Source organism: Phoenix dactylifera, chromosome 2 (genome assembly GCF_051530095.1).
Source record: "Phoenix dactylifera cultivar Ajwa chromosome 2, Ajwa_hap1_PhDact_Kaust_v1.1, whole genome shotgun sequence".
Taxonomy (NCBI): domain Eukaryota; kingdom Viridiplantae; phylum Streptophyta; class Magnoliopsida; order Arecales; family Arecaceae; genus Phoenix; species Phoenix dactylifera.
The window spans coordinates 50,808,190-50,823,975 of NC_143191.1; the positions used below are offsets into that span (position 1 = coordinate 50,808,190).

General features: G+C 36.1%; 1 protein-coding gene across 1 annotated transcript; it reads left to right on the plus strand.

The window, feature by feature from the left end:
- The first annotated feature begins 5,311 nt into the window (after window positions 1-5,311).
- LOC103723513 (syntaxin-132-like) lies at window positions 5,312-15,245 on the plus strand. Its single transcript, XM_089929140.1, has 11 exons — window positions 5,312-5,329; window positions 5,559-5,615; window positions 7,335-7,383; window positions 7,513-7,601; window positions 8,400-8,473; window positions 8,574-8,616; window positions 12,898-12,958; window positions 13,084-13,109; window positions 13,200-13,277; window positions 14,715-14,780; window positions 14,990-15,245. The coding sequence occupies exons 3-11, from the start codon at window positions 7,377-7,379 to the stop codon at window positions 15,152-15,154; spliced, it is 609 nt and encodes a 202-aa protein (XP_089785266.1). The 5' UTR covers window positions 5,312-5,329; window positions 5,559-5,615; window positions 7,335-7,376; the 3' UTR covers window positions 15,155-15,245.
- The last annotated feature ends 541 nt before the right edge of the window (window positions 15,246-15,786 follow it).

Genomic DNA, 15,786 nt, shown 5'->3' on the forward strand with positions numbered 1-15,786 from the left:
AAGCTCCTCCTTCTCAGCCAGTGGTCACCCCCGGGTCCAATTTCCAGCAACAATAGCATTTCAAACAAACCATATTGACTTGTAGGAACACTAATGACCAATTTGTGCAAAGAATATCTTACTTTTTGAGACGAATTTATGGCTACAAGTTTTTTTTTAAAGTACTATTTTGGAATTGTGTTAGAGAAAGAACACTAGCATGTCAAAATTCAGTAAATGAATTCTGAAAACAATTGCTAGCAAATTTAGTTCCAAATTTGAGATGTCTACAACTTGACAATAATAGCATTAATCGAGATCAAATTTAGGTTTAAGTTATCGATCCATTTACAGATTCCTTCAATCAAGACTTGAGTTAGTTTCATGACATGTCTTTACATTACAAGGTAGTTACCTATTTCTCTTATTCTATCTACAAGTGTTGGGACTAAATCCAAAATAGCAATTGCAACCCTGCAACAATAATATCAGCTAACTATAGAGAATAATAGCCTCTGATTTTTCAGTTCGTTAAATAACTAAATGGTTGCATGGGGGGGAGTAAGCTTGATGCAGTGATGCTCCTTGGATAATTTAACAAATTTATATAATATTAGTTCCATACTATGCATCAAGGTGCATTAGATACAAAACAAATATTTGATATAATTAGTTTAAGGTCTGCAAACCATTGCAAAAATTCTATCTAATGTGAGTTTTATTTTGTAGTTATTCTTCTTTTTTCTTTTATTGTCACCATCACAATAATGCTATTAGAAATTCCATTCAAGAAGTCAAAATTCCTTTCAATAAGTCAAGCAAAGTTTTGGAAGCATAACAAAATATTTATTACAATGGGGAAACAATCTTTAGACTTTTTAGTGAATTCTTTCTAAGCCTATCTTTCTAAAGATCTTTGCGTGGAAAGTAGGCACTCTTGTGGCGGCCACTACGACCATGATACACGAGTCAAAGAGACTCATCGAAAGTAGGACATTAGAGAAAGGGATTGTCTAAGTTGTATGATTCACACCCTGGTTAAAAGTCAAGTTGGGCTTGGATTCGAAGCTGGATGTAGTTTGGGTCCAATAAGCAATGAGGTTGTTGTTGGGTTCAAGAATTTATAAAGATGGGCTAAAGAAACATGTTTTGGTGTTCATGATAAATTGCTTAACATATTGTTCCATCTCATTCCCTACCTATGATCAGTGATTCTTTTTACATTTAGACCTCTTCTCCTATAATTAAGGGAAGAATGGATGACCGGATTAAGGGTTTCATAAAAGATGAGTTTTGAACATGGAACCTCTTTTAAATATAGGAGAGGTGCAACCATAGGGCTATACCCTACTTTAAGACATATTTGGATGATTGGGCTGAAAATCCTACTAGATTGGTGGGTTGAGCATGTGCAACCAGTAAAAACATAAGATTATAGACTGGGCTAGACCTATATTCGTAAGTACTTAGTATAAAAAAGGTTTATTTTTTTTCTTCTATAGGATTCGAGTGGGTCAACTTCAAAGCTATTTCTGGGTACTTATATAAATATTAGGTATAGCCCAACCTATAATCCTATGATTTTGCTGGTAGTCATCATAGTTGTTGGAGTAGGAAAAGTGAGTTGCGTCCCACCCAGAGGTATTGTCCGCTTTAGGAAAGAACACCCACCTTTTCAGGGCGATGTTCCCTCTCACGACTTTGCCTTTCAAAAGATGCCTCTAGGAGGAAGGGGTGTTGCCGCTCTATTTAAGGCACAATTTTTGCCACTAATCAACCGATATAGGACTAATACCATCCTAACACTACCCCCTTTTACACCCCTAATACTACCCCCGAGTGGGAAGGATTGTGCGGGGGAGAGATCCACACACCCGGGGCGCCCTATCTGTTGGAGCAGGAAAAGTGAGTTGCATCCCATCCAGAGGTATTGTCTGTTTTAGGAAAGAGCACCCATTTTTCAGGGCGGTGTTCCCTCTCACGGTTTTGCCCTTCAAAAGGCGCCTCTAGGAGGAACGGGTGTTGCCCCTCCATTTAAGGCACAATCCTTTCCACTACTCAACCGATGTGGGACTAAAAGTTTGTGACCCTCTTTTACACCCCAAATAACAGTCTATAAATATTTTAGTTGGATCTTGAACTTGACTTCTTTTAATATGTAATTAGTGGTTAACTTGGCATAGTTAATGCACATGATTATGGGTTAGATTTGGCTCATTTAGTAAAATCTTCAAAGGCTTAGACTTGATTTAAGCTACTATCTGAATTCATCAATTAAACATGGACAATAGTCAACTTTGTCGTAAAACAAACTTTATTATAACTCATGGAGCATGGTACGCCATATCGGCTCGAACCGAATGGTACGGAGCGTATTGTACTGTACTGATTCAGGACTGATATCCGATATGGGTGGCATATCAATACTCGATACGTAAAAAAAATTCAATACTATACTGTATCGATATTGTACTAGTGTAGCACTGATGTGCGATAACCAGTCTTAGCCATGAAATTTCTCGGTTGCCCCTCATTTTACTTTAGTAAAAGGAAATATGCTACATCAATCTTATCCATCTTTATTTTGTTTTTTTTCCTCGCCTCACATTCATTATAATCAAACCAAACTCCCCGTAGAATATATTAAAAAATTCTTTTCTCCTGCAATATAAGACTGTCTTCTGTCCTAGAGCAAATCCTAACTAAGTTTCTCATGGACTCAATAATGTTGGGTCCCACAAATCTTACTCTTAAGCTCTAAGGACAGATGTCTCCTCCTAGCCATGTAAAAAACGAAGTCTTTTCCAATAAGACAAAATTGCCCCTATGTCTCCCTTCCCCTATTATTTATTTTTTATTTCAGAATCTCTTTTTTTTTTTTTTTTTTCTAAACCAAAAGGGATAGGGGAGGAAGGGGCAAGCACACCCCCGCGTAGCAGCCCCCACTGGGCCTGCCAGGAGAATGTTCGATGCGGGCAGAAATGGCCGTGTGTTGGGCACCCCGACCAGTTTTACTCATGCCTTTCCCACCCATGGGCCCGGCTCAGCTACCCCTCTGAGCTCTGGCTCGAGTCCCAAGTGTGAGTACGTCACACCTGGCACCACCCCGGCTACTAGCGGTCCAAGAGCGATTCTATACCTCATGTCCAACTCGAACTTGAAATCATGAGGTTAGAATCTCCGTCCAATACCACTAGACTACCACCTTGGTGGCTCCAGAATATCTGTTAACTAAAATAAATCTTTCTATTAAGGAAGCATTTCTCGTTGAGTGGACTTCAATCATCCTGGAGGAGTGACCCCCGCTAAAATCGACTCCTTCCTTCTCTGTATTTGCTTACATGGCGTGCTTCTAATGGTCCACTGACTGTGCCGCGTGCTTTTTGATGTGGAGCAGCTGATCTGAAGCCTTAAAAAATCCCCGCGGAGGCCTTCCGTCCGTCCTTCCTCGGTTTTCAAATTGGGACCCTAGACTTGGATTTCGCTCGTCTCCCCTTGGAGAGTGGAGACCAGGTCTATTACATTGATATCGCGTTGAATTCTTGGCTCCTGGAGCCGATTCTAGCTCTAGATCTGGGCATTTACTGCGGGAATTTTGGTATCTGGAGCCCATCTCCTTGATTGAATTGTTTCTTCCAAGATGAACAATCTTCTCACGGTATTTTTCTTTTCCTTCAATATAAATCCCTGCAATTCTTTTGGTTTTCATGTAAGGATATAATTTTGGGCCATAAAGTTCTATAAACCCTTGGTTTATGTCAGTAGGGTTTTAATTTTTATGGTACCCACAACCCAACATGGAAATATGTGCTTTAGTAAAAATCAAAATTACTTAGGGTTAGAATTTTATTTCTTATTTTTATTTTAAAAATAAAATCATAGAAATTGAGGCTAGAAACGTGTTTGTTGCTATTATTTTTATCTTTAAATTTTCAAAAATCGTTTTCATTGTCTTTAGAAAAAGGAATGTAAGAAATTCTTGTTTTCACTTTTTCAAAAATAGGAAACTTGTATCTTTTACCATCACTATGGACACCACCTCCATTGTTGCCACCATCATTGCTGCCGTGGCCATATCAATCACCACCGCCATGCCGCCACAACCATTGTCGCCACCACTCGCACAGTCTTTGCCACACTTCCGTTGCCACCATGGCCCCCTGCACACCACTCCGCCATCATTGCCGCCACCACCACATTGTCAATGCCCCCAGCACCACTGCCATCATGACCACCAGGGCACTATGGCCTTCATTGTCTCAGCCACCACTTTCACTACCCTGGCCACCATTATCATATTTATGTTTTTTAAAATAATCGACTACCAAACATGTTTATATGTTTAGAAATTTAGAAATAAATAGAAGCAAAATTTCTATTTTTATATCTGAAAATAAAAAAAATGAAAGTGATAACAAACGGCGCCTTAGTGTTAGATAGATTGCATCTTTTAGTGGTTATAATTCAACAAGATGAATGGTGCCCCAATTAAGATCCAGGGTTTTCTAGGGTTCACCAAGAAGGAGTTGCATCCATGTCTGAAGGTTTGGCTCAAACACATCATATTATAAAGTTCTTGTGTAATACTTGAGATGGAATTGCATTAATTAGTACCGGGCAAATGTGGTTTTGATTGTTTTGGATGTGGTAGATTCAACTATATTGAACAAAACTTGCACGAGTTTCGTTCATTCTATTGAGACTCATTGAGCATACAGAACCTTAGAAATGGGTCATTACAAGCTTTTTAATATGAAAAAGCCTCACATCCTGATGCCTTCCCATTCAAGTGGATCTGGGTCAAAAGCTACTAGATACTGTTTTCTAATATAGAACCCTTTTATTCATTTTCCCCTTCATGTCTTTAGATTTAGATTCTTGTTAACATCATGCATGACAACAAGTACGCATGATTAGGACAGCATCTCCTAATGTTATTTGAACCTTCTAAAGAACCTTTTTTTTAATATTTATCTTCAATTATTTGTAGAAAAATGATTTTGACACTGTATGTAAAACTAGAACATGATCAGGTATAAGTCTTTTAATTTTTCATAATGACGTGGCATATAAGTTTGTCCTTTCTATAATTTGTCTTTTATTTGGAAGTCGAGAAAGCAATGGACAGATAACATAGAACTATAGATTTTTCCATGATGGTGTTTATCTGAAGAGGATCTTGCCCTTTTCTGAGAGGAACTTGCCTATTGTTTTTAATTCTGTTCTTTTCTTTGGCTAGTTTTGCCAAAGAAATCTTACCTTTTCTTCTTATTGTGTTGTTTGATAGGACTCCTTTGAGCTCTCTTGAGTTGAAGCTTCAAGACATGGAGATATTGAATTAGGAATCCAGGTTCCAACAAATTCGGGAGAACTGGTGTTGGGAAACTTCTTCCAACAGATAACTATGGCTTATTTTTGGTTACATGAGAGATGACTACTGTCAATTATTCTTTTGACAAATTATGTGTACATATGTGACTGTCTCAGACATTAATAAGCAGTATTACACTATTGATACTTTCCCTTGTTCTGTTTCTCATGTACTATTGATACTTTCCCTTGTTCTGTTTCTCATGTAGGTTCAAGAGATCGAGAAGCAAATTGAGACGCTATCAAAACTACTGAAGAAGCTTCAGGTATGGACTTTCATGTTATTTCCGGTTCAGAAAAGGCCATTGGATTATGTTTTTGTTCATTATAGCTTGAGATGTTATCCATTTTCAGTTTCAAGGCTTCAATAATCTTCCAGTGCACCATCTGAACTTATTCATGATCAGAACTAGATCAGTTGTATTCTTTCTCAATATGGAATCACAACATTTGAAAATATTGGTGTAATTAAGGTGGCTGTTTTTTGTCTGGCTTGTGTGACCAACCCTGTCTGATCTGTAAAAAATTCATCTGATTACTCACTCTGGATTTTAATTTCTGAAGCTTAAATACAGGTTGATTCCAGGCCTTTATATTGAAAATCCAGTTGTAATGGCTATACAGAATTATAGATTATATAATTTATAAGAGTAGGTGTCATGACTCTTGATAAAATCTAGGAATGTGATAGTGTTGGTATTTAATTTATCCTTTTCAGGGAAGGTATTTGAGCATGGGGCTGTAAGACTTTCCATTGAGCATTATCAATCATGTTATACCAATTTTTATAGGCTAGGACTTGTTGGATGTTCTGAAAATATTTATTATTGTTATTTTGTTAGAGATGTAAAGTTCTTTCTGAACCTTTTGGCCTAGGTAATTGTTTGTGATGTGGAAAAACTTGTAGACCCAATTTGAGTTTCATTTATGTTTGGATAAGCCTTTTAATGATTGTAATCCGATGGTAGACCTGGTGGAGCAATAGCTGATCATTCGCAGGCATAATGTTTTTTTTTCAACAGTTATATGCTTGTGTATATTAAAGCTTGTCCTGTCCTGTGTTTATTCTTTTCAGGCTTTTGTTTTGAAAGAAGCCAAATTACTTTGGGAGATTTTCATAACTCTTCCTTTTGGAGACAGAGAAAAGACTTTATTTAGTTGTTACTAGTAGGAAACTTCCACATAGGATTGTGTACACACTCCAGAATCTTTCCAGAAAGTCATCCCTGCATCTGCTTCCTAAGGATTTCCTCTTTCAGATTTTTCTAGAGAAACTTGCTTCCCCATACCCACACCCAAATCTGCATCTACACCCACTTCAAGTAACTAAGACTTAGCTGCAATGAGGCTTGATTTTTGAAGTGCTTAATGAGATTGGGCTTGGACTTTTAAGCTTGGAAGTTTAACAGGCTTGGGTTATCATAGGTAAGTGGTTGTGGTAACTTTAGAAATGCTTAACAGGCTTGGGTTTTAAAATTTGAAGGCTTTACTTTTGTTACCAATTAGTAAGTGGTATGTGAAGGAGATTATTTGCTTATCAGGTCCCTTTGAATTGCACTATGATGTATGGCACCATCTGTTTTCATAGTGTGATGCCACATCTAACCACAGGTCACTACCAGCTGCCAAATTAACCATGGCAACTGCATTAAGGAAATAACTATGAAAGATGGAGTGGGTATATATTTTAAAAATGAGTTCTAGCTGATTTTTCAGATCATTTCAGGGTCCATATGATGTGGATGTTTGATTGAATTTCTTATTTGCACTCTGTTTTTGGGTGACTTTTTAGATATTATTCTTCCTGGTTTTAATTTTTCCTTATACAATATTTTTATTTTATAAAATTAATGTACAAATTTGAAACTACAGTTTATTTCAAGTACTTCTAGAGCTCAGATGGCGAATATCTGATGACTGTTTCTGTTTGTTCATGATAGCTTCTTGTTCTTTTCCTGTCGCTAATTTTCTGGTTACATATGCAGGATGCTAATGAGGAGTTTAAAGCTGTTACCAAGGCAGCTGCCATGAAAGGTAATGTGGTAAGTTCAATATAATCATTAGCTAGCAGAGATCTTCCAAAGGGAGCCTGCATGCTTTTTATGATTCAATTTTGTTATCCATTTAACAGTCATAACACAATTAGTACATAACTGGTTGCAGCCATCAAGAAGCGCATGGAGAAAGATATTGATGAAGTTGGGAAAATTGCACGCCTAGCAAAATCAAAACTTGAAGAACTAGACAGAGAGGTACGAGGCTTCATTTTTGGCCTGTTAAAGTGAAAACGGAAGGCAGTGAAATTTGCAACATGTCTTGTTTCAAAGTTTTCAAATATTTTAATGTAAAAGTCAGAACATATCTTGGCAAGTAAAACCTCATTTCTGAAATTCAATTTATTATGCACTCTAGAACATTTTTTTGGATTATTTTGGCTGTTTTTGTCTTCCCTTTTCTGAGATATTTTCATAATTCTGTTTTGACCAATAAACTTGTACTATCTTGAACGTTTGTATAAGTTTAATCTACCTATTTTTCATTTTGTGGCATTCTATCTAATTGGTAAATTTCTCCAAAAATTTAAGGAAATTGAAGCTATCAGTCACTATTTATATTTCTTACAAAAAATTATATTATATTGCTTCTCTTTTGATTATTATATTTCTTGATCTCTTTCTAGTGAAGATCTTTGTTATTTTCTATATTGCACTGCAAAATATTACCATTTTTGACCATTTTTCTTGTATGGATTCTTTTGGATCATTTTCAACTTACAATTAATGCTGCTTCTATTCTTCACTATGAGTTAACTAAGTGCACATTAGTTCTAGTAGAAGTTCTGAAGCTACCACATGATTTGTTATTGAAGAAGAAAAAGTTATTTGGTTTAGTTAATTTGAAACATTGCTAACTAAATTTTAGGGAAATGATTTTTTGAGTCACTTGTGCCACTTTTTTTCCTGCTTTTTTCACTTATGTCAGAGCTATGAGAGTTTGACTCTATGTTAACCTTGAATCTCACTAACATTGGGCTTTGTTTCTAACTTCAGAATTTAGCTAACAGACAGAAGCCTGGATGTGGAAAGGGATCAGGCGTAGATCGATCTAGAACTGCAACTACCATGTGAAACTTTCATGCCAAAATACATGTTCATTTTCTTTAATATTTTTGTTAAAAGTAAATTTATGGTTACATTTGTCTCATTTACTGACTTTGAATGCAGTGCATTGAAAAAGAGGTTGAAAGAACGGATGTCTGACTTTCAGGTAGTGCATTTGTTCCCAATAATTTATAACAAAGCAATCATTTTGATGGAACCTGTTTATCTCAATCTTTTGATTCAACATTTTAGTGACCTTGTAATAAAGTTACATGGAAAATGTTATTGTAACAGAAGAGAATATTTGAAAGCAAAATAAAGAAAATGCTTTTCTTCTTCTTTATTTATTTTGTGAGACAATTTTCTTATTATTGTAGCATAATATTTTTAACTATCTTGCAGAAATTAGTTAAATCACACCATTTTACTCATTAGGCATTCCATGCTTATAAAAATTATCAGCATACAAGATCAAAATACCGATATTGACACTGGAAGATGGCTTTAAGTGTTTTGACAAGAGAAAGGAACATAATTCTTTTGCCAATTTATGAGGACATTCTACTTTTCTTTTTTGACTAGATTGTTTACCCTGGCTCACCATCAACCGTCGTGATAAATTATAGTTGAAAGCAGGATGAATGCAAGACAAAACCCTAAGAAAATCTTCTTCAGGAAAATTGCTCTTCATGATTTGTTTCCAGAAATATAGAAAAGACTATTTAGAAGTTAACTAGAACAAAAGAAATCCACCCTACACAACAAAGATCTCTTCTATTAGCTCCCCAGGAAATCACCTGCGCTGTACACAACCGCCCGCCTTTAAACATTATAAGAAAATTGGCATTGAAAATCTTCCTAAAGTTGACTCCATGATAAACTCCAAACCAAAGAAGAGTGCTTTGTCATGAATTCCCATAGTTGTCCTGATTGAGAATCTTTACACTCTGTATCCTCTTTCATGTTCCTACTGAAAACGATCTGCTTTGCTTGATCATTTGTTTTTTTTGGAAAAAAAATCTCTACTGTCTGAAAGTGTTGCAAGCGTCTTGCCCTCTATTCACCCTGAGGTTAAGGTATCAAAAGGATCATCAAGCTCCCCATCCAGTCTTGATTAGAAGAGAGGCGATTAGGAGAATGACCTCCTTTATATTTATTATGATAGACAATCAGTAATAGGAGCAAAGAAGGTCAGTGTTATATTTCTTTCCATCTCCTCCTTGATGGTTTTAAGCATCGTAAGAGTCATTAGTACCTCTAACCAATGTTGAGTGAAAGAAAGACTGGGGAATTTCCTCTTATCCCTATGTCTCAAACGACTGTCAATAAGAGCATAGGAGGTTAGGTGCTATGATGTTTGTGGAACTTCCATTGTGTCTTCTGCTCCATGAAAAGACTTTAACCACACCTGTTTCCCTTCCCATCACTCTTAAGATAGACAAACATGGGACAGATATGAGTATCGCATTGTGCCACATCACTCTACTTCATCTCCAGGAAGGAGTAACAATTGGCTTACCTCCAATGATGGCATCTTACAATAAATACAAAAAAGAATAATTTAGTTCCTTTTCAACATATAAAAACAATACAGATGAGTTATCACCTAAAAGGACATAGGAGAGGAGGTCATTTGAGGATTCAACTAAGAATAAATCACTGAAGCAAGTCAATGGAGTTATAAGGGTGGTGACATGCCTTACTCATCATCCATTTGAAATTTGAACAATTTAACAATATATTATGCTTTGTAACATTCATTTTTCTCATGCATTTGCATGGAAATGAAGAATTGCGTAGACCTCTTTTTTAATCACCTAATGAAATGAGATCATTGATCCATCTTGTCCTCTCTTTTAACTGTTCATGTCCCTCCCAAAAGCAGCTCCACTTATTGTCCAATTCTACTAGGTTGATACTCGACTAAGATGTAGACTTTGCATAATTTTTTTTACTACCCATTTGACAAAGTTTTGTTTATTTGCATTAAAACTCCACTGTAACATGGTTATAGGAGTGCTTTACAATTTAGAGGAACCTCTTACCCAACTCTTGGTGCACTCAAAATTGCAAACAACGCAATGAAACAATGCTCCAACAGTGAAAGGGTAACATGGAACACATTCACCAAACTTAGCTGATTGTTGTTTGAATATTAGTTTGTCTGCAACCACCAAACAAGTGCATAAAATCTGTTCCATCTTATAAATGTTTCCATCAAATTTTAATAATAAAGATGTTCTGAACTTATCCAAGACACAATATCTACAGAAGGATCCTGATCTACTTCTAATCTTGATGACCCAATTAAGAGCATAAGTCTTCTCTCACTTTTCAGGCACGAGAAACCTTGTAAGAATTCCTTCACACAAGTTAAGAGGAAAGCATAGTTGTTACCGGCAATAGTGCAGGCGCCTAGGCTACTTACTGCCCAGGCTACAAATAGACCTCTTAATGCCTAGGCGAGATTGCCTGGGCCATCATTTATATATACATTCATATACATAAAGATTCATATATACGTGCATATATAAATGTATCTACATCTACATTATATATACATATATGTATGAATTTATACTATATATAAATGCATATGTGCAAATATAATATTAGTTTGTATATATAAATGAAGTGTAGGTTAAAAAATACATAAGAACACTTGTATACATATATGTGTATATACAACTTCATAGATGTATGTATCTGAATATGTATACAAGCACATATATACAGTATAAAGTATTTTCTTGTGCTCCTTTCTTATATGACGCATGCATATTGATAAGGCAGTGAGGAACTTTATATTAACCTCAAGAAAAATAATATAATGTTAAAAAATAAATTAACTTAGATTTAAGTGTTAAACAAGTAACCACAAAAGGTTCGTTCATTCAACAATCGCCACTTTACTCAATCTGTAGCAAGACAGATGACTAAGGGAGCTCGACAAACTCCACCAATTCAGCTAAAACAGCAACAACAACAACAAAATATATTGTTACTTCAATAACATTTATTATAAATTTAGTAAAAGTTTAACAAATTATAATATATCTTGAAAGAGAATTGTTTATGTTCATAACGTATTCCTTAAGGTACGTTAAAAAGTTAGCTTATTGAAATAGTTTAAAATTCTAATTGTGAAAATAAACTACTTGAATCGGAGAATGATTGAGTGAATATGTACAAAGTCTATTGCCTGGGCAATTGCCTAGATGCCTAGGTGACTGCCTAGGCTATGGGCTAGTCTATCGCCCAGAGCCTCCTAGGGTATTTGACATCTATGGGGGAAATACATCTTGTCTTGGTTTACAGGAGTTGTGCTAGCTAATACCATTCGAGGTCATTATTTGTGATGTGGAATCTCTTTGATGCCATACTTCCTGTTTGATTCCATAACAACACTACCGAGGACTACTTATTCTCTTTCTTGCTGTTGATCATCTGAGCATGTCATCAGTGGCTTTGCTGCAATGCCACATTAGTCTATCTTTTGCAATCCAATCAAATGGAATTTCTCCTATTGGCTTAAATATTCTCCATAGAGTGTTACACCCCCCTTCTAGGTGTTTCCTTGTGCAAAATATTTCTTCTCTAGAACTAGGTTTCCCTGCTACCAGACCCCAAACTGCACCCACATCTGGTAATTGAGGGATTTTCTCTTCTTCCTTGAGCTCTCTCTATCCATAAATTTACAAGCTACATCTGGCACAACTACATGGATGCATAAATGAGCACTTACATATATGGGTGTGTGCATGCATGTGTGATGGCAGGTGCTCGGGTATGTGGGAGCAGCATATAGAATTTTAAGGTTTTGTTGTTGCTTGAAACATACTACTAAATCTTGCAATGCCTAGCTTTTAGTCACCTTGATTGGGAAAAACTAGGCTTTCTAGTGACCCTTTCGGACTGTATTTTCTTTCAAATGTGGTTGTTGCAACATTTGTTGATAGTATTTACTTTCAACATAATCGAGGCAAAATTTCTGAATAGTTTGCCCAGCAGTTTTCAAATAAACGTATTTAGAACATGATCTAAGCTCTAGAGGTAGATTTCCATTAGTTTCTAATGAAACTAAATTAAAGAAACGGTGCAAATGAGGAAAAAATGGACACAAAGTCAAGCTTTTTAGGGAGTTTCAGTCAGAGGTACTTTTTAGCAAAAATTAGCCAATTGAAATTGACCCATTTCAACTGGAACCCAGAAAATGGGGACAGTTTTGGAGTCTCTCCTTTAAAACCAGCTTGTTTTAGCCAAGAAGTTTTGTTCTGGTCGGAGGCTTACACTTTGTTTCCTAACTCGAGTGATAAAAGAACATGGAGAAACTTATCATCCTGATTTCAAGCATGCAAGATGATAAATTCCTAAAATTACCAGGAAATTTTAAATCCAAATCAGTAGATTATATTTTCAGTTGCTTATGTCCAAATATTCTATGCAGGCTCTGAGAGAAACAATCCAGCAGGAATACCGGGAGGTTGTTGAGAGAAGGGCTTTTACAGGTTTTTTGTAGTTGTATCAAAAATCAAAATATTCATGGCATTTATGTATTTTCTTCTGAGGCTTTTTCTTATCTAATCTATTCGCTGTCTGCTTCTATTTTCCTTCTGGATTTCCACAAGAACAGTAACATGCAATCATGCTGATGAGGAGGTGAGGTAATTCTTTATAAAAGACAAATTTTTGGTAGCACTACCACTAATTTTATATTTATGCTACTGGATTGTTGCTTTGACTTTACAGACAATTGACCGATGGATAGAAACTGGAAACAGCGAGCAAATTTTTCAGAGAGCAATTCAGGAGCAAGGACGTGGCCAGGTTTCCATATACATAAGCATACACGTTCTTGGGTGAATGTTCTTCAATTATTTGCTTTATTCAAATTCTGAAAGAAGGTGGTTGAGCAGTCTTAAAGTGTCTTCAAGAGCTCTACGAACCTCTTGAGGAGTGAAGCAACATTGTCAAAGAAGAGAAGAGCAATCTACAAAGCGATAACTATTCTCTTACCTCTTCCTTAAGTGCATAATTGTATTACCTGCTCATTTAGGAGCTTTAACCTTCTTCCCTATTTTTTTTTATAAGGTTTGTTAGTGAGCCCGTAAAACCAATGGTGTAGGTTGTTGGTGAGCCCGTAAAACCAACGGTTAGGTTTAATTAGTGATCCTGTAAAACCAATTGTAGGATTTTTGGATTGTGAGCCCGGTAAAACAATCCAATTGTAATCCGAGGGATTATAGTGAATTTTCAAGGGAACGCTTGGGAGTGGACGTAGGTGCCTTGGGGTGCACCGAACCACTATAGCTCTTTTGTGTTTGTATTGTGTTTATTTTGCTTCCACTGTACTTATATACTTTAACATAAGCCAAAACAATTCACCCATCTATCAACTTAATTAAGGTCCTAAAAATTTAGAAAACCCAATTCACTCCCCCCCCTCCCCCTCTCTTGGGTTGTTATCTTTGGCAACAGGAATCTTGGTGATTTCTGTTCTTGGTGAAAGTCATATGGAAATAAAAAGATGACTATTGAAACGAGGAATAAAAAATAAAAAAAATGAGTTAATAAAATAAATTATACTTTATTTTAAAGTATAATGTAAGATTTTTGGATTATTTTGATCTCACACTGAGGCAATAAAAAAAACTATTTTTAAAAATTTAAAGTCTTTAGTGTAATATATTATTTGCTGTTTGATTGCAATATGGCAAACAACAATGTTAATAGTAATACTTTATATCTCTTTGGAATCTAATTTCAGAATGTTTCCATCTTATCTCAAACTCAAACTCGCGGATTCTTAGTTTAATTTAGAGAAATGGCTTCCCAACATATAAAGAAATGAAGAAATGGAAAAAGATTCGTATAAATTAGTACTAGCATAACCCCACACAACCCTAGTTCTGGATCAATTCTGGCCAAAACTGAAACTTTTCAGTTTTGGTTTCAGAGTATTCAGTATTGGACGAAGCAAGAAATCATGGATGAGGAATCCCTTAGCAAGTGATGATATTTAGCTGAAGAGTGGATGGAAGAAAAAATCAACTATAATTTTGAAGGACATAGTATGCTGATATGTCTGTGATCTGTGAGTTCCATCATTTCATCACACTTGGAAGGGGAAAATCTGAAGGGAGGTGAAGTTCTCCAAGGATTCATCCATTAAATCTATGCCTTTTTTTCTTGTTTCTTTCTGATGCTATTTTTCTTGCTTTCTCATCTCATATCGAAATCATCTAAATCCAATTTCTTGTGTAGATTTTCCTCGACATGGCAGTATTGGTTGAGGCACAAGGTGACATTTTGGATAACATTGAATCCCAGGTATGGTGCCATCTTCTTGATGAGTACTGGGTACCTATAGGTATCATTTGTCTCATTATCGGAATGGAGCCATTTGTCATATTCCTGGTGCACCATACATGTCGTTCATGGTAGAGTTAGGGACTACTATAATTGACATAAATAGTAAAAAAAGGAAGCTCCTCGCAATGTTTTGTCATTGCAGCATGTTTTTCTTTTCTTTTCTGCAGGTTTCAAGTGCGATCGACCATGTCCAGTCTGGAGCAACTGCTCTACAGAGAGCAAAGAAGCTACAGAAAAACTCCCGTAAATGGATATGCATAGCTATATTAATCCTTCTCATAATTGTCATCATTATAATTGTAACTGTAATTAAACCATGGTCAAAAGGCTAGTAGTGTTTCAGGATTAGACTTCATATATACATGTATATATTGTCTCTTAAATGTATCTTCTCTTGCGAGTTTAATGACCCATTTATATTCATATGGTGCTGCATCGAGGCTTCCCTTGCCTTGGGAGGATATGAGCATGGAGTGGGGAAAAGATCGATGCGATCGATGCGCAAATTATTAGTAGGATTGATTTTCATTTATGTTTAGTTCTTGCTGACCAAAAATTCTATTTTCATTCCTTAATTTAGCCGGGTATTTTATGTTTGATCTCTGGCCCATGCCCAATGTGTATTGGCAGGTCTAATCTTGTATAAATACAGGTTTAACATTCAGCTGTGCAATTAAACCATCAATTGGCGGTCTCTCTTAAAAATGACCTTGAAGAAATTAGGGTTAGGTGGCTAGCATCCAAAACTTTTTCATACAGGGACTGCCTTGCCTGGCCAGGAAAGAAGCCCTTCGACCCTAAACAGGGGCCATCTCTGAATTAATCAAGGTTGTTTTTTGAGAGTTGTCAATTGTTTTAGCAAGTTTGTGGTCGATATACATGCTTCGATGACCGGTCAGCCAGCATATCCCATTCATCTTGTTAACTCCTGATCAATTCTTGTCCTAAGCAAGTTAGCTTGCAT